This window comes from Rasamsonia emersonii (genome assembly GCF_000968595.1).
Source record: "Rasamsonia emersonii CBS 393.64 chromosome Unknown ctg1118621762332, whole genome shotgun sequence".
Lineage (NCBI taxonomy): Eukaryota > Fungi > Ascomycota > Eurotiomycetes > Eurotiales > Trichocomaceae > Rasamsonia > Rasamsonia emersonii.
In genome coordinates, this window is record NW_013562580.1 from 1 (window position 1) to 16,516 (window position 16,516).

Below are 16,516 nucleotides of genomic sequence, written 5' to 3' on the forward strand. Positions count from 1 at the left end.
ACGAGCTCTGACTGCATCTAATATATGCAGTGGATTTGCTGCATCAGGCCTGGTTCCATATAAGCCAGAGCAGGTGCTTGACCAGCTTCATATTCAATTGAAAACACCTACACCACCAGGCACATCCTATAGCAATCAGTCATCTAGCTGGACTGCTGAGACACCAAAGAATGCTAGGGAGCTAGAGAAGCAGTCAGAGCTAATCAAGCGTCTTTGGCGGCAGCATACGCGGAGTCCTCCCAGTCCAATTAGTCAAGCAGTTGATCAAGTGGTCAAGGGCTGCCAAATCGCGATGAATAATGCAGTGCTTTTAGAGCATGAAATCAAGCAGCTACGTGTGGCCAATCAACGTCAAAAACGCAAGCAAGAGACAGCTAGATCCTATATTGCTACCGGGGGGATTTTAACTGCTGAAGAAGGCCAGCAGCTTGCTCAGCAAGCTGCAGAATTGCAGGCAGAGGTAGCTGACCAAGCTGATATGCAGCCTAGAAGACGTGCACCACCGCGGTGCAGCAACTGCAATATTCAAGGTCATACTAGGGTCAGCTGCCCTAGTAAATAGGCAATTATTTTACATGTAAATAGCTTCAATTTAGGGGTGGTGTGGTGAGATAATTAGATATCTAATAATAATGGCGTTGGTGGGTGTTTCGCTCGGTGATCTGTTTCGCTCGGTGATTGATTACGTTAGAGATATAGACTGACTAAGCTGGACACGGCAAGTCCAGCCGGGAGGATTCAACCTAAACAAATAAAAATTAATATGCATTTTTTAATATATTAATGGATTATTCTTATTGGCGGATTGCCCTCTTCGTGAAGCAAGTTTGCAGCGGTGATGATAATGATTGAGTAGCTGAGTGGATAGATCTTATCGAGATTAGGTAGATTGATGATCTACTGCTGATCTGCTGATCTGCTGATCACTGAGGTGTCTGTCGAATACGCTATCGTATTCGTCTCCACAGTAACTACTTCGTACTACAGCTAGCTAGCTAGGTCAGCCTCAGCATCGCATCACTCCTATACAGGATATACGGATATACATACGGAGTACACCCCACTTTTGCTGGCTGGCTATGTTAAATATTATGATTGGTTCAGAACAGCTATATTCCTCCTCACTATTGGTCGGAATTCCTCTACTATTCAAGCTTCCCTAGGTACCATTTTATCAGCTTTTAACTTGCTTGCTCGCTTGCTAGCTTGCAATGCCAAGATGTAGTATCTCTACGGAGTAGATCAATTTTTGCGACTGAGTTTGAGTTCATATCATTACTATTACTAAAATAAATCCTTCTTTGGATCCACATCACATCAGTTAGTTAGCCAGCTAGCTTCCAGTATAGAATTAGAATATATATGTGTGTATGACATAGTTGTAAATTCATTTAATTAGCGAGTTTTTTTGAGTATATACAAGTTAGGAAAAGAGCAAGTTTGGCTAGCTGGCTGGCTGGATGCTGCAGACCTGGCAGAAACAGGACGCAAGGGACAGACAGACAGACAGACGCATTATTACCAGAAAGAGGTCATGCTCCAAAAATTAAAATGTCTATTTGACTGATTACAGTGACATACCATGCAGTTTCAATTAAAGGATAGATAGATCCACGAGAAGGTCTGTTGATTCGAGGCTATCGACAGGGCTGAGACAAATTTCCTATATATGTACAGTATGTACATACAGTACGTACAGTACGTCATAGGCAATATGACAAACTCCAGTTGTTCCAAGATGATTACGTATGTATATCATATTATATATATACGTGATGATAGCCTAGCTGGCTATCATCTATCTGCCTGCTTGGCTGGCTGTCAGTCGATGACAGACATGTCCATCCACCCTCTGATCAAACCCATCGATGGATCTGTGACACTAGTTGTGCAAGATGGAGCCAGCACTAGATACATCGTACTGTACAGTACATGAACAATGGCACTTCACGTCACATGCCTCGAATGTTCTCGTCTGGGGACTAAAGCAATGGCACGCAACTAACTTGACGGCCCTCATTTCGGATAATCCTTCACATGGTAGCTCTTCAGCTTCACAAACTGGTCGAATCCAAACCTGCTCAACGTCACCCCGCGTCCCGAGTTCTTCCAGCCGGTCCAGGCGAGGTCCTATCAGGAGTATCTGTCAGCGAAACCTGTTTGAAGCGGCGAGTAATGACGTGCTTACCGGGCTTGGATAGTCGGCCCTGTTGATAAAGACCGTCCCTGCCTCGATCTTCTCGATCAGCTTCTCGGCAGCAGCCACGTCCTTGGTCCACACGCTCGCCGTGAGCCCAAACTCGCTATCGTTCATCAGCCGGACGGCTTCTTCATCGTCCGTGACCTTCATCACCGGAATGACCGGCCCAAACGTTTCTTCCGTCATGACGACCATGTCGTGCGTGACGTCGGTCAGCAGCGTCGGCCGCACGTAGTTGCCCTCCGGGGGCAAGTTTTTGAACGTCTCGTTGTCCGGCGTTTCGTCCTTGGCGCCCTTCTGCAGCGCATCGGCGATGTGCGCCAACACGGTCTCCTTGGCGCGCTTCGAGATCACCGGGCCGATCTGGGTCTTCGGGTCGAAAGGGCCTCCGACGCGGTACTTGCTCAGCACGTTCTTGACCTCGTGCACAAACTCGTCGTAGATGCTCTCGTGCACGTAGACCCGCTCGATCGCGCAGCAGCTCTGCCCGCTGTTGAAGATCGCTCCGTCGACGATCTGTTCGGCAGCCCAGGCCACGTCGACGTCGCTTCTCACGTATGCGGGATCCTTGCCGCCGAGCTCCAGGCCGACGTTGACGATGCGGTCCGCGGCAGCCTTCTGCACGGCCAATCCTCCTGCCACGGAGCCGGTGAAGCAGATGTGGTTGACAAGAGGTGACCGGACGAGGGTCTCGATCTGCGCAGGGGATCCACAATGCAGGTACTGAATGACGTTCTTGGGGAGGCCAGCTTCGTAGAAGGCCGATGCCACCTGCTCGACGACCGTTGGCGTCTGAGGAGAGGGCTTCAAGATGACGGCATTTCCGGCGAGGATGGCAGGGATCAAGCTGTTGACCAGAATAAGGTAGGGGTACTTTTGCAGTGTTAGCAAGCAAGGCAGTAGCACGCAAAGCAGTAGACAGGAACAGCAATTCTCAACGCGAGAGACGTACATTCCATGCAAAGATGATCAACACCACCCCGACAGGCTGCCGCTTGATGTACCTCTTGAAGCCTGCCTCTGCCTCGCCATGCACAATCCCCTCTTCACCGAGAATCGAGCCGCTCACGCGGTTCAGGAAGGTCCCTCGCTTGACGGCGGTGGCGATCTCAGTGGGCGTGTAAGCGATCGGCCGGCCCATCTGCTCGGTCAGCTCGCGCGCCAGGACATCCTTCTTCTTCTCCAGGATCTCCAGGGCGCGCGCGACGATCTGCTGGCGCTGTTCGAGGGTGGTCGACTGCGAGAACGAGCGGAAGGCCGCCTGGGCTGTCTCGGGCAGGACGGCGAGGTCTGCCGGTGAGATGGCCGGGCGAGTCAGGACGGGGGCATTGGTGGTGGGGGAGATGGTCGTCAGAATTTCCGCAGACATGGTGATGAGTAGTCGAAGATGCAGCAAGCAGCGCTGCAGAGATTGCAATTGATCGAGAAAGTAGAGTCGTACAGAGTCTATGTGGAGTTAGATAACAAAGCCCCTCCACGTTAGCTGCCCCGCGGTACCAGAGCGGCTCCACCTGATTACAGTAATCGGTACGCAGTATACTATACTACTACATGCACTTCGATATGATTCAACATATGAAAGCCACTTTGCGATGGAACTGCTACATTCTACTACAACAATCTGACTCCAAGATGAGATACATGCCTGTTCCACCAACGCCACACAATCTTGTAACGCCATCTCGAAGCAACATTAACCAAAGACGAGTCAATCAATGCCAGTAACAACACCTCTGTAATCCATTCCTTCCGTCGTCTCAATCTCAATCACCTACTCATTTGGACTCCCGTCTGTCACTCCTATAATATCTTTGTCGATTTAATCCTCCACCACCACGCGTCGCGGATCTGGGATCTTCATGCTCGCCCACTTCACAAACATGGCCTCCCAGTTCACCCGGGGACGAGGCCTCAGGACCATCCTCTGGAACCGCCGTCGACGCAGGGTATTGATCGTCACATGTATTTTAATGACTTCTTCCTCCTCCTCGTCCTGGGTGATGTCACTAGGTTGCTGGACGGGAGAATCCTCTGTCTCAGACTTCTCAGACTTTGTATCGGATGATTCAGATTCCTTGGTATCGTCTTCCAGGATTGTAGCTTCCACCGATGCAGTAGTAGTAGTGGTATGCTGCGCAGTCTCCGACTCTGACTGACCCGGTTGTAATTGCGATACCTTCTGGTCCTCTTGCATCGAAACTCCAGCGGACTCCTCTTGTTCTTCTTCTTCATGGCCGTCATCCCTATTCTCCTTAGAAGAAGAAGAGGAAGATTTCCGAACTGGCAATGATTCAGGCTTATTCTTCTTCTTCGCATTTAATGAATTCTGCTTCTTTTCCAAAAGAGGTTTCCGCTTCTGCGCCTTCTTCTTCTTGCTTCCTGGTTGCCGTTTCATGTGCGTGATGATCGGTTCGATTCGTACTGTCTCCTGCGTCTCCTGGGTCTCCTTCTCCCGTCCTGGTGAGCGACTCCGATGTTCAGGACCTTCAGGTTCAGCTGGCTGCTGCGAGTCTGAATCGGCTGCCTGGTGGTTGGCCTCCTCCGGGCTTTTTTCTGCAGGCTTCAAGGAGAAGATGAGTGTGCCAGGGGACCTGCACAAGACGAGGTCGTTCTCGTACGCATTAGCATTGGTTGTTCTGTCTTCCTTCCGGCTTTCTTCAGCAGTCGTCGCCGCACGAGAGTCAACGTCCGCGTCGCCGTTCTGCTCATTCGGTCCCTCTTCCTCCTCTGCCTGCAAGACGGTTTCGGTTTCGTCTCCCTGCTCGTCATTCGCATTCAACGCCAGTTCGGCCAGCTCCTTGCCCGTCTGCCAGTCAAACAGCTGTTTGTTGCGCACCATGGCGTTGTATGTCCTCCGGTCCGCATACCGATAGTAGCTCGCCTGTCTCGTCATCGTCTCCCGGGCCTCGTTGGCGACGGTTTCGATGTCCACCTTGATGGCGTTGCCCAGCTTTTCCAAAAGAGTCCTGCGCTCCTTGGACTCTCTGGCGACGGACGTAGGCGTAGGAGGCTCAATGCCGAGACTGCTCATTACGTTTCTGATGTGACCGATCTCCAATGCCGCAGTAGCAGCAGTCTTCGAGCTCTTCACCAGATGATGATCTTCCTGCTGTTGGATGCGACGCTCTATCTGTATGTCTTTCAGCAGGGCTTGGTTGACCCTCTCGCGGTCGGCCGTGCTGAAGCTAGCTGCTGAATACTCGTGTATCGCAAGCTGAATCTTCTCGATAAACTCTGCCGTCAATCCCGGGGAGACTGGTCGTAGCTTTTGCTTGCGCTTCAGCACCCTGGCGAGTTGTTTCGCATGCTTAGCGGCGCTTCGTTGGTTTCTTGTCGACTTGCGAAGCAGCGGCGACGGTGACGAGGGCAGCGAGGAGGATAATGATGATGATGATGATGGCTGAGACTCGTCATTCGACTGCAACTGCAACAAGTCGTCTATGCTCGCCTCTGTTCTTGCGTCGATATCCACCCAGTCTTCCTCGCCTTCGTCAAGGCCAGCAGACGAGGAACCGTTGTCATTGTCCATCTCCTGGATCTCTCTGACCAATGTCCCAATCTCGCGGTGTCTCTTGTCATGTTGTTCGAGTGAATTTCGACAACTATATACAAACGCAGTCAGCATAGTCCAGTCACCCAAAGCCTGCAACGCCCGAAAAAAAAAAGAGAGAGAGAACTCACGGTTCACACTTATGCGAACAACCCAGCCGGAACATAGTCTGATGGAACCGAACACACGGTTCAGCATGTTTCCCAAAGCAAGTAAGCTTAGCTCGAGGATTGTTGAGACACGTCTTGCACACCGCACAGCCGTGTCCTATACCAATTTTGGTTTCTTTGTTAGCGAAGACCCGGTCCGATCCATAGGTAAGCGACAGGGGATAAGGGTATACGTACTCAACGCCGGACTATCCTCGAATCTGTACTCAGAAGCAGAATTCGAGTACTTGGCCGGTGCCATCTTAATCTTGCCCTTCAAGCAATATCAGCCAAGCAAAGCAACAGTCCACTTCTTCTGAGTCACAGCGGATCACGTGTTGATAGTAATAGTTCTTGTGCTGCTTGGTTGGATAAAGAAAGAAAGACCTTGCAAGGCAGGCTCGTTGCATGGATAGATGATCCAGTCAGGTACAGTCCAGTTCATGTAAATCTGTGACTGCTCCGCTCTGCTTGTTGAGATAGATGGTCTTCTTCTCAAGCAGACTGTTCAAAGGGTTGACTGACTGTGAACGAGAGTATAGTAAAGAGAATAGATAGGAAGTAGGTAGAAAGATGTGCCTCTACGCGAGGCAGGTAGTAAAGAAAAGATGAAGAAGAGGATGCGGAAGAGGATGAGGAAGAGGATGAGGATGAGGATGAGAAACAAAAACCTCCATTATATAGGAAGGCAAGAAAGTAAACATATCCGTTGCTGTAAGAAACCGACACGCTATTTTCATCTCTATGGGACAAGCCGTCTTGTTTTGATATACTGTATTCTCCGCTCTTCACAGGACGGGAAGTACCGCTGCTGCTGCTGCTGCTGCTGTTGTTGTTGTTGTCAGGATCACACTGTTGTTGTAGTTGTGGGGGAATGCAGACAAGGGGCGGAGAGAGCCATTCATACCTACTTACCTTAGGTACTTACTTGCACATGTATGTATGTATGTATGTGTGTATACCTGGGTAGGTAGGTAGGTAGGTAGGTGCGTAGGTAGGTAGGTGATTGTTGTGATGTTCCATCTATCTACCTGACAAAGCAAGCGTTCCCCATTGTCCATCAGGGAACAAAGCGTGTGAACAGGGCTAGTTGGTACTGCTACATCAGCATATGCGTTTGGTAAGCAAGCACACGCCAGTATCGGTATCCACATCCCATCAAAACTAATTACAGTACCTCGAATAGGTAGATTCCTACGCTATTGAGTCGAGTAAGGGGACTAGGTATGTACATCCGCGATACCAGATACGATCGATATTCCATTCAATTCAATTCAGTAATTGGAAGATTACGTCTAGACCAAATCTGACTGAGGGTGATCGAAAAGAAAGACAGTAATAACTACCTATAGAACGTACAGCGTACCATTGTTTGGACGAAGTAGATGTGCCTCATGTCTGAAATTAAAATGAATGTCTTTGGATCCATGACCATGACTACGAGTTGATAGAGCAGGCAGGTCCTTGAAGTACGGAATAAGCAACAGGAAACAAAACTCAAGTATTATATTATTTGAAATCTCTGTCCGTCCGTCTAGACGGCGTATCGCGTGAGCACAGTAGATGTCCTTATCTGATGCGCATTAGCAGGGGGGAAAAAAAACAAAAACGATGTAAAAAACCGTTAGCAAATCCGTCAACCAACTCAATTCGACAATCGCCTTTGGCTAGTTGACTGACTGACTGGTTCATCAGATCAGACATCCCGCACCAGACGCGCTCCTGCCCAAGCATAGGGATAGTTGTGCTGGTACCAGTTGACACTGCAGCAAGCGCAAGTAATTAGCAAGCAATAGATCCCTTAACCAACCAGGGCCCTTTTCATACTTACAATGTCGTGCGGCCAGCGATTCGAGGGTGAGTAGCCCACGAACCGCCAAGGACGATGTAGTGCTTTCCATCGAAAAAGTCCGCTGCATCAGACCACGTATTCAGCATGTATGACCAAAAAAAATGATAGAGAAAAAAAAGGTTTGGCCTACCAGTATACCCCGGATAAATCTCCATTGCCTCAAACCCCTCATGCGGCGTCAGCGGCGAGCTGGTCCATTCCCACACGCCTCCCAGTTCGCCCTGCCCGGCGAGCTTGTCGCCCTCCGGGGTGACGGGGATAGGGTGCCAGTGTTTGAATCCGACATTGCAGCCGTCGAGATCTATAAACACCGGCATCCTATCCGTGGAGGAGGAGGAGGGCTGCACAGGCTGGTGGTCTGGGGCTCGGGACTTAGGCGGGTTTCGTTCATGGTAGGACTCGCCCACGTCGTCTGTATGAGTATGACCATTTGTTCCGTTGCTGATCAATCATATTTGCAAGCATTAGCTCAGATTTTGCAAATAATAGACACAGACGCCAAGTTACACACCTTTTCATACCGCCATTTGTCACGTGAAGCACGCCATTCTCTTTGCTGGCTGCCTTCATGGATTGCGAGTATTTATAGATGCTCTTCACCTCCTCGAACGTGGGCAGTCGGCAATTCATCCATCTCGCGTACCCCGCCAGTTCGTCGTACGACGCTATCACGGGCCAGTCAAGAGCCCACACCAGAGGCACGGGGCCGAATACAGTACGCACGGAGAACTTGGAGATGAAATCGTCACTGGCATGCGATTCCCCGTTTACATGATGATGATGATGATTTCCATTGGCAGCGCCGTGGCCGTCAGGCGCACTAACCATCCACGATGCTGGGATGTCACGGATCTGGTTGACCTCTAGGTACTTTGCATACTCGCCGTTCGTGATCGGCCGGCCCTGGGCCTCGAAAGCCGGCACGGTGACCACTCTCTGCGGCTTCTCATTATCCCAGCCAAACGACTGCTCTGGTACCTTACTGTGGTCCACGTCGTGCAATCCGATCGTGAACGTCTGCTGGGGGATCGAGAACCATTTATTGGGCTTTGCATTTTTCCGAGCCTCGCGTGCCATCCCTTCAAAGTCTGGCGTGCTGACTCCAGGAGGAGGAAGGGTCCTGTCGCTCTGCAGCAGCATGTAGAGGAAGGTCTCTAGATGCATGGCCTCGTGCTCGAAGCCGACCCAAAGGGCTTCCCCAAGAAGTCGATTATTCTTTTGCAGCCCGTCCGTCTCCGTCTTCATGATGGACTGCACTCGGCTTCGCACTCTCTCCTGGTAGTCCAGGATCTCGCCCAGTGGCGGCCATTCGTCGGGTATTTCACTGTGGGCGTGGCACTGCTCGGGATTGTCGACATCTGGATCGATCCCTCGCTCAAAGATGAGCTGGTAACTTTTAGGTTCGGTCGGTTTCCCACGCGTTCCCCGGGTCAGGTGGATATCTGTCATCGTCAGCGGTATCAAGGGACCAAAAAAAATGTACACTCACCGAGAAAAGTGGGTATATGTCCCAGGTAGAAAATCAACGCATTCCGGAGCTTGATAGGCTTCGATAGCAGCTCTTCCTGCGGGGTCATAGACTTGGTCACTATGTCCCAAGCCGTCCACAGGGATCTCCACTCCTGCAGAGTCGGAACACTATGAGCGACATACTCTCGAGGGTCAGTGGGCAAGGAAAAGGAGGCCGGCGAAAGCATATGGATATCTACGGAGTGTGTATTAGTAGGTTTGGCCCGTGCGTGTTCAAGGACGATCGATCAGTCGATCACACTGTGGGGAAGATCTATCTTATCATAGCTCCAAGATAAGGAAAGGATACTCACGATAATCGTTAGAACTGTTCCCGAACGAAGCGGCAGGGACCAGCCCCGCATCACGCCACAATCTCTCGCGCTCATGCAGATCATACTTAAACGCTTCTTCAAAGAGGATCTTCTCGCCCTTACGCAGGCTGATGCCATTGATAGTGACGTCCTGGGTGGGGACATAAAATGCTTGGTGGCAGCCATTGGCCTCGTCGAAGGAGCAAACGACTTCCCACTGCCCCGGCTTGAAGGCCTCGTAGCCCAGGACGGCATTGGCGTGGGACAGCCCGTTCAGGTAGAACCGGGACGTAACACCCTTTGAATCGTTGTAAGCGCGGTAGACTTTGTCTCTGTCTTTACACGCATCCAGACCGACGATGACCGAGTCCGATGAGCCTAGGAGTCTAGCAAATCGGCCCAGGAATTCCGCCGCCTCGGGACGGCGGAAGTTCCCAAGCGAAGAACCCATCGACAGGACACACGTGGGCTGTTTTCTATTGTCCGGGTTCTGCAGCCAGCTCAGAGCATCGTCGTACGTGCCATGGAGGCCATGGAAACGGACGTGCTGGTACGTCTGGGGGGAGATGGCTGCAAACGTGCGGTTCAGTTCCTCCAGCGAGAGGTCGAGGGCATAGTAGTCCACCTCTTTCCGGATCCTCTCAAATTCCTTGAGCAGGATCTCGATCTTACGCAGGTTCCTAGAGCTGTGTTAAAAAACAATCTGTCCTGAGAATAAAAAAAATATCGCCCGGTCGGAACATCAATTTGGCCAGTGGTCTCCGGAGCCAGGAAAAACACACCCACTACCCAGCTCAATCAGCTGCGCATTATCCGGCATTCTCTCGGCGATCGTCCTCGCATGAGCCGTCAAGACCTCAATCTCGGCATTCGTCAGGTAGTACTCGTCCAGGTACGTGATCTCCTCGAACAGCCGAAGTCCCCGGGTGTCGTACAGCAGGACGGTGGGAAGAGACCCGTGCCTTGCCATCGGGAGGGTTGAGACTGTCGTAGATTGCATTGGCTAGCGACAGGCCCGAGGCCTTCGGGCGGATGTCAATGATGTTGACAGTGTTCTCGGCGAGGAGTGCAGGAGACATGCTGAGAAAGAAATACGGATAGGCGGTAGACGCAGTGATTGTAGACAAAACTGAAAGAATTCTACTGAGTTACAAAGCCAGACGCAAGCTCGAACGAACAATAGAGTGTATAAGTACGCAGTATAAGTACTTAATCGATTCAAAACGGCCGCTGATTTATTCTGTTTGAGCACTGAACTCCAGATCGGAAATTTTAGTTTTAGACTTCTGCCACGGCAAGAAAACTAGGAAAAGGAATATGGAATCATCGCGTCGACAAGTGATCAACCCCCACAGCCGTGGAACACAGTCGAGTTTGTCTCGAACAAGCACGCGGGACCATGGTTGGTCCTTTCAACCCTTGGCAGCATGATGGGCGGATAACTTTGATGCGAGTTGTTGACGTCGGCTGCCTACCTAATGCCCCAGGGCTCCAGGCTCCTGCGGGGCGCCTTTTGTCATGGCCTATGGCCCATGGGCCCCTTTACCTTAGCTTACTACCTATGCCTCGAGTGGAGAAGACAAACATACCCAGCTAGGATACGATCGTGAGGAGATCCAGTCGGCAGATGTCGTAAGGTATGTAATGCAAAACTCCCGGGATCCCGCGGACAGCCGTGTTGTACCGGCATCAATCACCATTGTGTTTTCGTCCTATCGCCTGCACGAGGCAGCGGGAGTTCCAGAATTAAGGTACCTAAAGGTAAGGTAACCATACTGCTATTTGCAGTGTTGCACAGGCCATGGACCTAGTCACCTAGGCAGGGCCAGCAGGGGCCTCTGACGACATCCAACCACAGGAGAAACATCGAGGCGATGGAGGAGCTTAGCTGCGGGGAGCTGCACAAAACAGGCAGTTTGCCTTGTTTGCCTTGTTTGTTTGCCTGCGCAGGAGAATTACTAAGTAGATGCTTGTGACGTTCCAATGACATCCCAGCTCACGGCTCACGGTGTCTGCGGTGTTCGCGAATAAAACCTCTGCATTCAATCTGATGTTTTTGACGGCGGCTTTCTCGGCTGAAAAATACGGAGGGCACATGATCTGTCGTCGTGAAGTTGAGGCGTGGCTTGCTGACTGCTGAACATCAAGTCTCATGTGTATGTACTGTACAGTAAATATAGGTACATGTACTTGGTAGTAATGGCAGACCTGCAGAAGATAGCTGGTAGTCATATGAGTTTGGACAAGCATCACGTGCCTGGCTAGAAATTACACCCGCTGCTGCAGAGACGATCCGTGTATCGATTTAATTGCAAGCTGCACTCTCCTTGTCTCTGATTCGTCGTAATGTCATTCTTCTTCAAATACCACGATTACGGAAGGAGAAACGTTTGATTTTTAGTATTCATGACTAAATTCCCAAGACATTACTGTAGACTCTAGATTATATAGGCCAGAACATCACTCAAAGGAATATCCCAAACGTAGCTGGCGACAGCCATACCTCCCACACTCATTATCGCCGCCATCAAGACATTGACGCCATTGTTATCCAGCAAGTCATATCCGCTCTCGACGCGACGGCTCTCGCGCTCATGGCCCTCGGTGCCAGAAGGGCCGCCGTGGCCCGGTCGTGATCCTGCCGACGAACCAGTCGCTCTAGACCCTTGCAGCGTGGCCGTGTTGAAGGCCGACTCGGTGGCTCGAATGCTGCTGCTGTCTCGGTCCAGACCGCTGTTGACGGTGGTAGAAGATTTTGTCGAGGAGGGGTGGATAAGGACCTATAAAAACCGTTCAGTTTCTCTGACAATCATAGTATGAATTGTTTCTGTACACACCTTTCGGCCACCGCTGCCCTCGACAATCTTGCCAGTCCGCTTATCCACCACACTGGCCTGGAGCAGCCCTCCAAGAAAACTGTCCACAACACTGCCCAGCCCGCCCCACAGCGTCACCGCAACCACCCAGAGGGCACGCTCCTTGAGTCCCCATCCATATAGTCCATCACTGCAGAAAGGAAGGAGCAAGAGGGACGTCACCGCAATGGTAAAGGCGCCAAAAAGCCCCGCCAGCAGACCCGTCGGAGTGACGCCGCCGTTGGTGCCAGGCGGAACGACACGTAAAGTGGGGGAGGTGATAAGGCGCGGTTTGGACTTGGAAAGAATCCCCAATTCAGAGGAGAAGGTATCCGCTGCGACGGCGGCGTAGTTTCTAAAACAGAGGACAGTCGATTAGTTATTTCACTCTCTCTATAACATAACAAAAAAGACACTACTCACGCTACAATCCCCACAACCAACAAATCACCCACATCAGCACCGCACGAGAAGCAGGACGGAGAGGACAGCTGCAACCATAACAACCGTGTATGCAGCAATATCAGCACCGACGCGACAATCGAGTTGGCCAGCACCTGGATATGCGTCCGCGCGCCTTCACCGCCGGGCGCGCCCGAGGCGGACAGAGTCAATTGGGCCTTGACGTCGTGTTTGACCTGCAATCCTTCCGGTTAGAGCTAGGTCATATCACCGCAAGTGGCAGGAAGAAAAACTAGATAGTTAAGTATACTGTACCTTTGTCGCACTCGTCCCGCCGAGATAAAACACTGCCAGCAGGAAGAAAGGCGCCGACCACGGATGGACGACGTGGACAATGGCCGTGAGGACGGCCGCAACGAGGCCCGCGGGAGTGAGGGACTTGCGGGACCAGGCGCGGTAGACGAGCGCGGTGACCGCCGGCACGGCGATGAGGGGCTTCATTTCAGCCTTCAGCCTTTGTATGCGCCCGGAGAAAAAACTATAATTTGTGGCTTCCCTTCTAAAAGGCCCTTTGAAAATTATGTTAAGGAAAAGGAGATAAGAAGGCGGAAAGACAAGAAAAGAGATAAGCGGAGTTCTCCTGTGCCTGGAAGCTAAGCTACCGCGTCATTCATTATTGCCGGGTGGAGCAGCCTTAGCTTGTCCATTTCGGGTAATAAGCTTGTTTCCAGCTGCCAATATTAAAACACTTCTAATGGTAAGGTGTATACGTTTACCATGACATCAATAGAATTTCGATATTGACTATATAAAGAGGAGTAATTTCCGTTTTATTTTTAATTGTATAAGTACGTGCATGTATGTACTGTTCACATTATGTTATATACTGTACTACAGCATCCAAGCAAAGAACATCAGTCAAACTGGATCTGAAGGGTATCTTTAAAAATTCAGCACTGATATCACCAAGAGCAATACCTCATGGCGAGGATCATGAAACGTGGCGAGATGAAAGGACCAGAGCTGCCAAATACGAGTCTGTGGTAGCGTATTGATGTACCGGCCATACTGTATACACATCATCTGGCTGCCTCGCTCGCGTAGCTATGAGATCACGTCTCGTTTGAGCTGAAAGAGACGTGGCAGATGCCAGATACATCGAACTCTGCTGTCCCGACCTCTGTTGCAACTGGCCAACTGTCTCGCCTGACCTCGAGTGCCCACCTGCTCCCAGGGACGAGATGATTCATGAGTTTCCTTCATTCTAGCACAAGAACCTGGGGTGTGGCCTAGTCGTTAAGCCAGATACCCTCTGCAGGCTAGGTTGCACGCCCCGGGTTCGAACCACGGCAGTGATGGTTGAGGGGGTGCGGTCATTACCAATACTTTCCAACATCACCACGGGATCTGGCCTTGGTTGTAGTAAAACCCTGCCCGCCGCAAGCAAGGCGGGGTTTTCGTAGCATCCTCACTGAGAAATCAGTGAGGGTGTGAGCTTTTTTTTATATTTCTCCATCATGTCTGGTCGACAGAACGTGTCATGCTGGTCGTATTGCTGGTGATCGCGTCTCAGATATCAACAGCAGGGTAATAAGGACAGGTCAACCCAGCTTATCCTTCCCGGCTGATTCCCGTCGAGACGCAAATATGGTCACAGCGGTATGACCAAGCTTTTTCTCAGCCAATCAAACCAGTATTTATTTCCCCCTCTTCACAGATGGAACCCACCATGCTCAGAGACGTCGCAGAATCTCCACAGGCCGGCCTCCTCGGCAGCTTTCCTCACACTACCAAGCTCCTCATCCGTGACAGCGCGGTTGATATCCGCATAGCGAACACCACCACCACCAGAATCGGCGGACGAGTCGTCTGCTGCTGCTGCATCGTTACTGCTGCTGCTGCGCCCTCGTTTCTTCTTGCCGACATGCGCATCTGGATGATACTGCTCCATGATATGAACATACAAATCCTTGGAGACATTCTCAGCCAACCACCTCATGATCTCCCGTCCTTCATCCTCCTTGCCCGGCATGACGAGATGACGGAGGAGAACGCCCTTCTTGGCGATCCCATCGGAGGTGAAACACAGGTCGCCCACCTGCCGATGCATCTCCTTGATGCTCTCCCTGGCTGTCTCGGCGTAGTTGTCGGCCTTGAGCAGCCGCTTCGAGGTGCTGCTCTTCCAGACCTTGAAGTCCGGCAGGTAGATGTCCACCAGGCCGTCCATCAGTTCCAGCGACGCCAGCGAATCGAAGGCCGAAGTGTTGTAGATGATGGGGAGTTTGAGACCCATGTCTCGCGCGGCGAGGATGGAGAGCGCGACCTGCGGCACGACATGCTCGGGAGTGATGAGGTTGATGTTGTGCACGTTCCCGACCTGCTGCAGCTTGATATACCACTCGGCCAGCTCCTCGGGAGTCAGGTCGAATCCATTTCGTTGGTGGGCGATATCCTATCGTAATCAATTAGCACCAAAGGAATTTCAAATGCAGAGAGAGAGATCCCTACATGATTCTGACAAAACACACACCGCAAATTACACCCCGAAAAAAACACCGACCCACTCCCATTATACCCCTGGATACACGGCTCCTCGCCCCGATGCGGCGCAATGACATTGACCTTGGCCGTCTCGGCGCCGATCAGACACACGCCCGTCTGCTCGTACCGATTGACGCCGCAGAGCCGCGGGCAGAGGTTGCAGTTGCGCAGGTGCGCGTAGGCGAGAGACCGCTTCTTGGCGACATCGACCTCGCTCAGTAGTTGGTACCGAGGGATGTAGTCGTCGAGGAGGAATTGCGGTGGGATTCCGAGGTGTCGTTTGCAGACTCGCTGGACGATAGCAGTAGCAGTAGCCGAGGGAGAAGAAAGCCGAAATGCTCGGGAGAGAAGGGCCATGGTTTTATGACCAGTGTTGAAATATCATATCAGGATCATTGAGCACTCCTTAACAAACAAGCAGACAACATAGTTAATAATTCCTTCCGACCAACTCTTCTGCTTTGATAGTACTCCGTAATCAATAAATGGTTAATTAAGTTCGCCTCATCTGGACGGACGGAGAAGAGTGGGTCCAGCATGAATAACTAGTTAACTAGTTAAGTACGATATAAATCTTACATAAGCAGGTACAGTACGCCGAATACGTCATACCACGTGAGGCCACAATAGCCATGAACAGACAGATTCAATGACAACGACAATGATTACCTGCAGACCCAAATCGACTATGGGCGGAAGTACACACCTGCAATCGAGGTAAATTCCAATTTATTATATTGATATTATTTGGAGATTTCTAAATTACGAGACCCTACTACTACAAAGGGCTTTTCAGGAAATGAAAAGTTCAAGAAAAATGGGCTGTTGATTATCTACAAGTATCCTCCAGTTATATATAAAAAGGAAAAGAAAACATCCCATAGAATATGTACTGTGCTTACTATACAGGGGTATTTCCGTAATAAACAAAAAATAAAAAAAGACAAAAAGCCAGTTGCAGCGAAAAAAAAAGGGCCCACCACCAAGTTAACCCAACTCGACAGATTCCGACATTAATTTGTCCTTGTCTCGACGCCAGAAACCGCCTTATCCAACAAAAGAAAAAAAAGCCATACCAACATTATAATTCAAGATGGCGGGAAAAAAAATGTGAGTTAGTTAAAGAAAGGGGAGGAGAAGAAAG

At 50.8% G+C, this 16,516-nt stretch overlaps 6 protein-coding genes across 6 annotated transcripts; 1 reads left to right on the forward strand and 5 right to left on the reverse strand.

Annotated features, from left to right (window-relative positions):
• Positions 1-31: 31 nt before the first annotated feature.
• On the forward strand, positions 32-615 carry T310_10000 (uncharacterized protein; the record flags this gene model as incomplete). The annotated part of the gene is made up of 2 exons (XM_013467551.1): positions 32-541; positions 586-615. Coding segments are annotated over 2 exons (540 nt in total), but the record flags the coding sequence as incomplete, so codon positions are not given.
• Positions 616-2,016: 1,401 nt separating this feature from the next.
• T310_10001 (Aldehyde dehydrogenase (NAD(+))) lies at positions 2,017-3,569 on the reverse strand (the record flags this gene model as incomplete). The annotated part of the gene is made up of 3 exons (XM_013467552.1): positions 2,017-2,130; positions 2,189-3,073; positions 3,153-3,569. 3 exons carry the CDS (start codon positions 3,567-3,569, stop codon positions 2,017-2,019), a joined length of 1,416 nt encoding a protein of 471 aa, XP_013323006.1.
• A 450-nt stretch (positions 3,570-4,019) lies between these two features.
• T310_10002 (uncharacterized protein) lies at positions 4,020-6,161 on the reverse strand (the record flags this gene model as incomplete). Its single annotated transcript, XM_013467553.1, has 3 exons — positions 4,020-5,802; positions 5,882-6,017; positions 6,098-6,161. 3 exons carry the CDS (start codon positions 6,159-6,161, stop codon positions 4,020-4,022), a joined length of 1,983 nt encoding a protein of 660 aa, XP_013323007.1.
• A 1,272-nt stretch (positions 6,162-7,433) lies between these two features.
• On the reverse strand, positions 7,434-10,544 carry T310_10003 (N-methyltransferase; the record flags this gene model as incomplete). The annotated part of the gene is made up of 8 exons (XM_013467554.1): positions 7,434-7,472; positions 7,580-7,646; positions 7,731-7,812; positions 7,882-8,192; positions 8,263-9,193; positions 9,241-9,456; positions 9,575-10,254; positions 10,357-10,544. 8 exons carry the CDS (start codon positions 10,542-10,544, stop codon positions 7,434-7,436), a joined length of 2,514 nt encoding a protein of 837 aa, XP_013323008.1.
• A 1,468-nt stretch (positions 10,545-12,012) lies between these two features.
• On the reverse strand, positions 12,013-13,332 carry T310_10004 (uncharacterized protein; the record flags this gene model as incomplete). Its single annotated transcript, XM_013467555.1, has 4 exons — positions 12,013-12,354; positions 12,412-12,784; positions 12,853-13,067; positions 13,147-13,332. 4 exons carry the CDS (start codon positions 13,330-13,332, stop codon positions 12,013-12,015), a joined length of 1,116 nt encoding a protein of 371 aa, XP_013323009.1.
• A 1,210-nt stretch (positions 13,333-14,542) lies between these two features.
• On the reverse strand, positions 14,543-15,729 carry T310_10005 (Pyruvate formate lyase activating enzyme; the record flags this gene model as incomplete). The annotated part of the gene is made up of 2 exons (XM_013467556.1): positions 14,543-15,283; positions 15,388-15,729. 2 exons carry the CDS (start codon positions 15,727-15,729, stop codon positions 14,543-14,545), a joined length of 1,083 nt encoding a protein of 360 aa, XP_013323010.1.
• Positions 15,730-16,516: the final 787 nt, after the last annotated feature.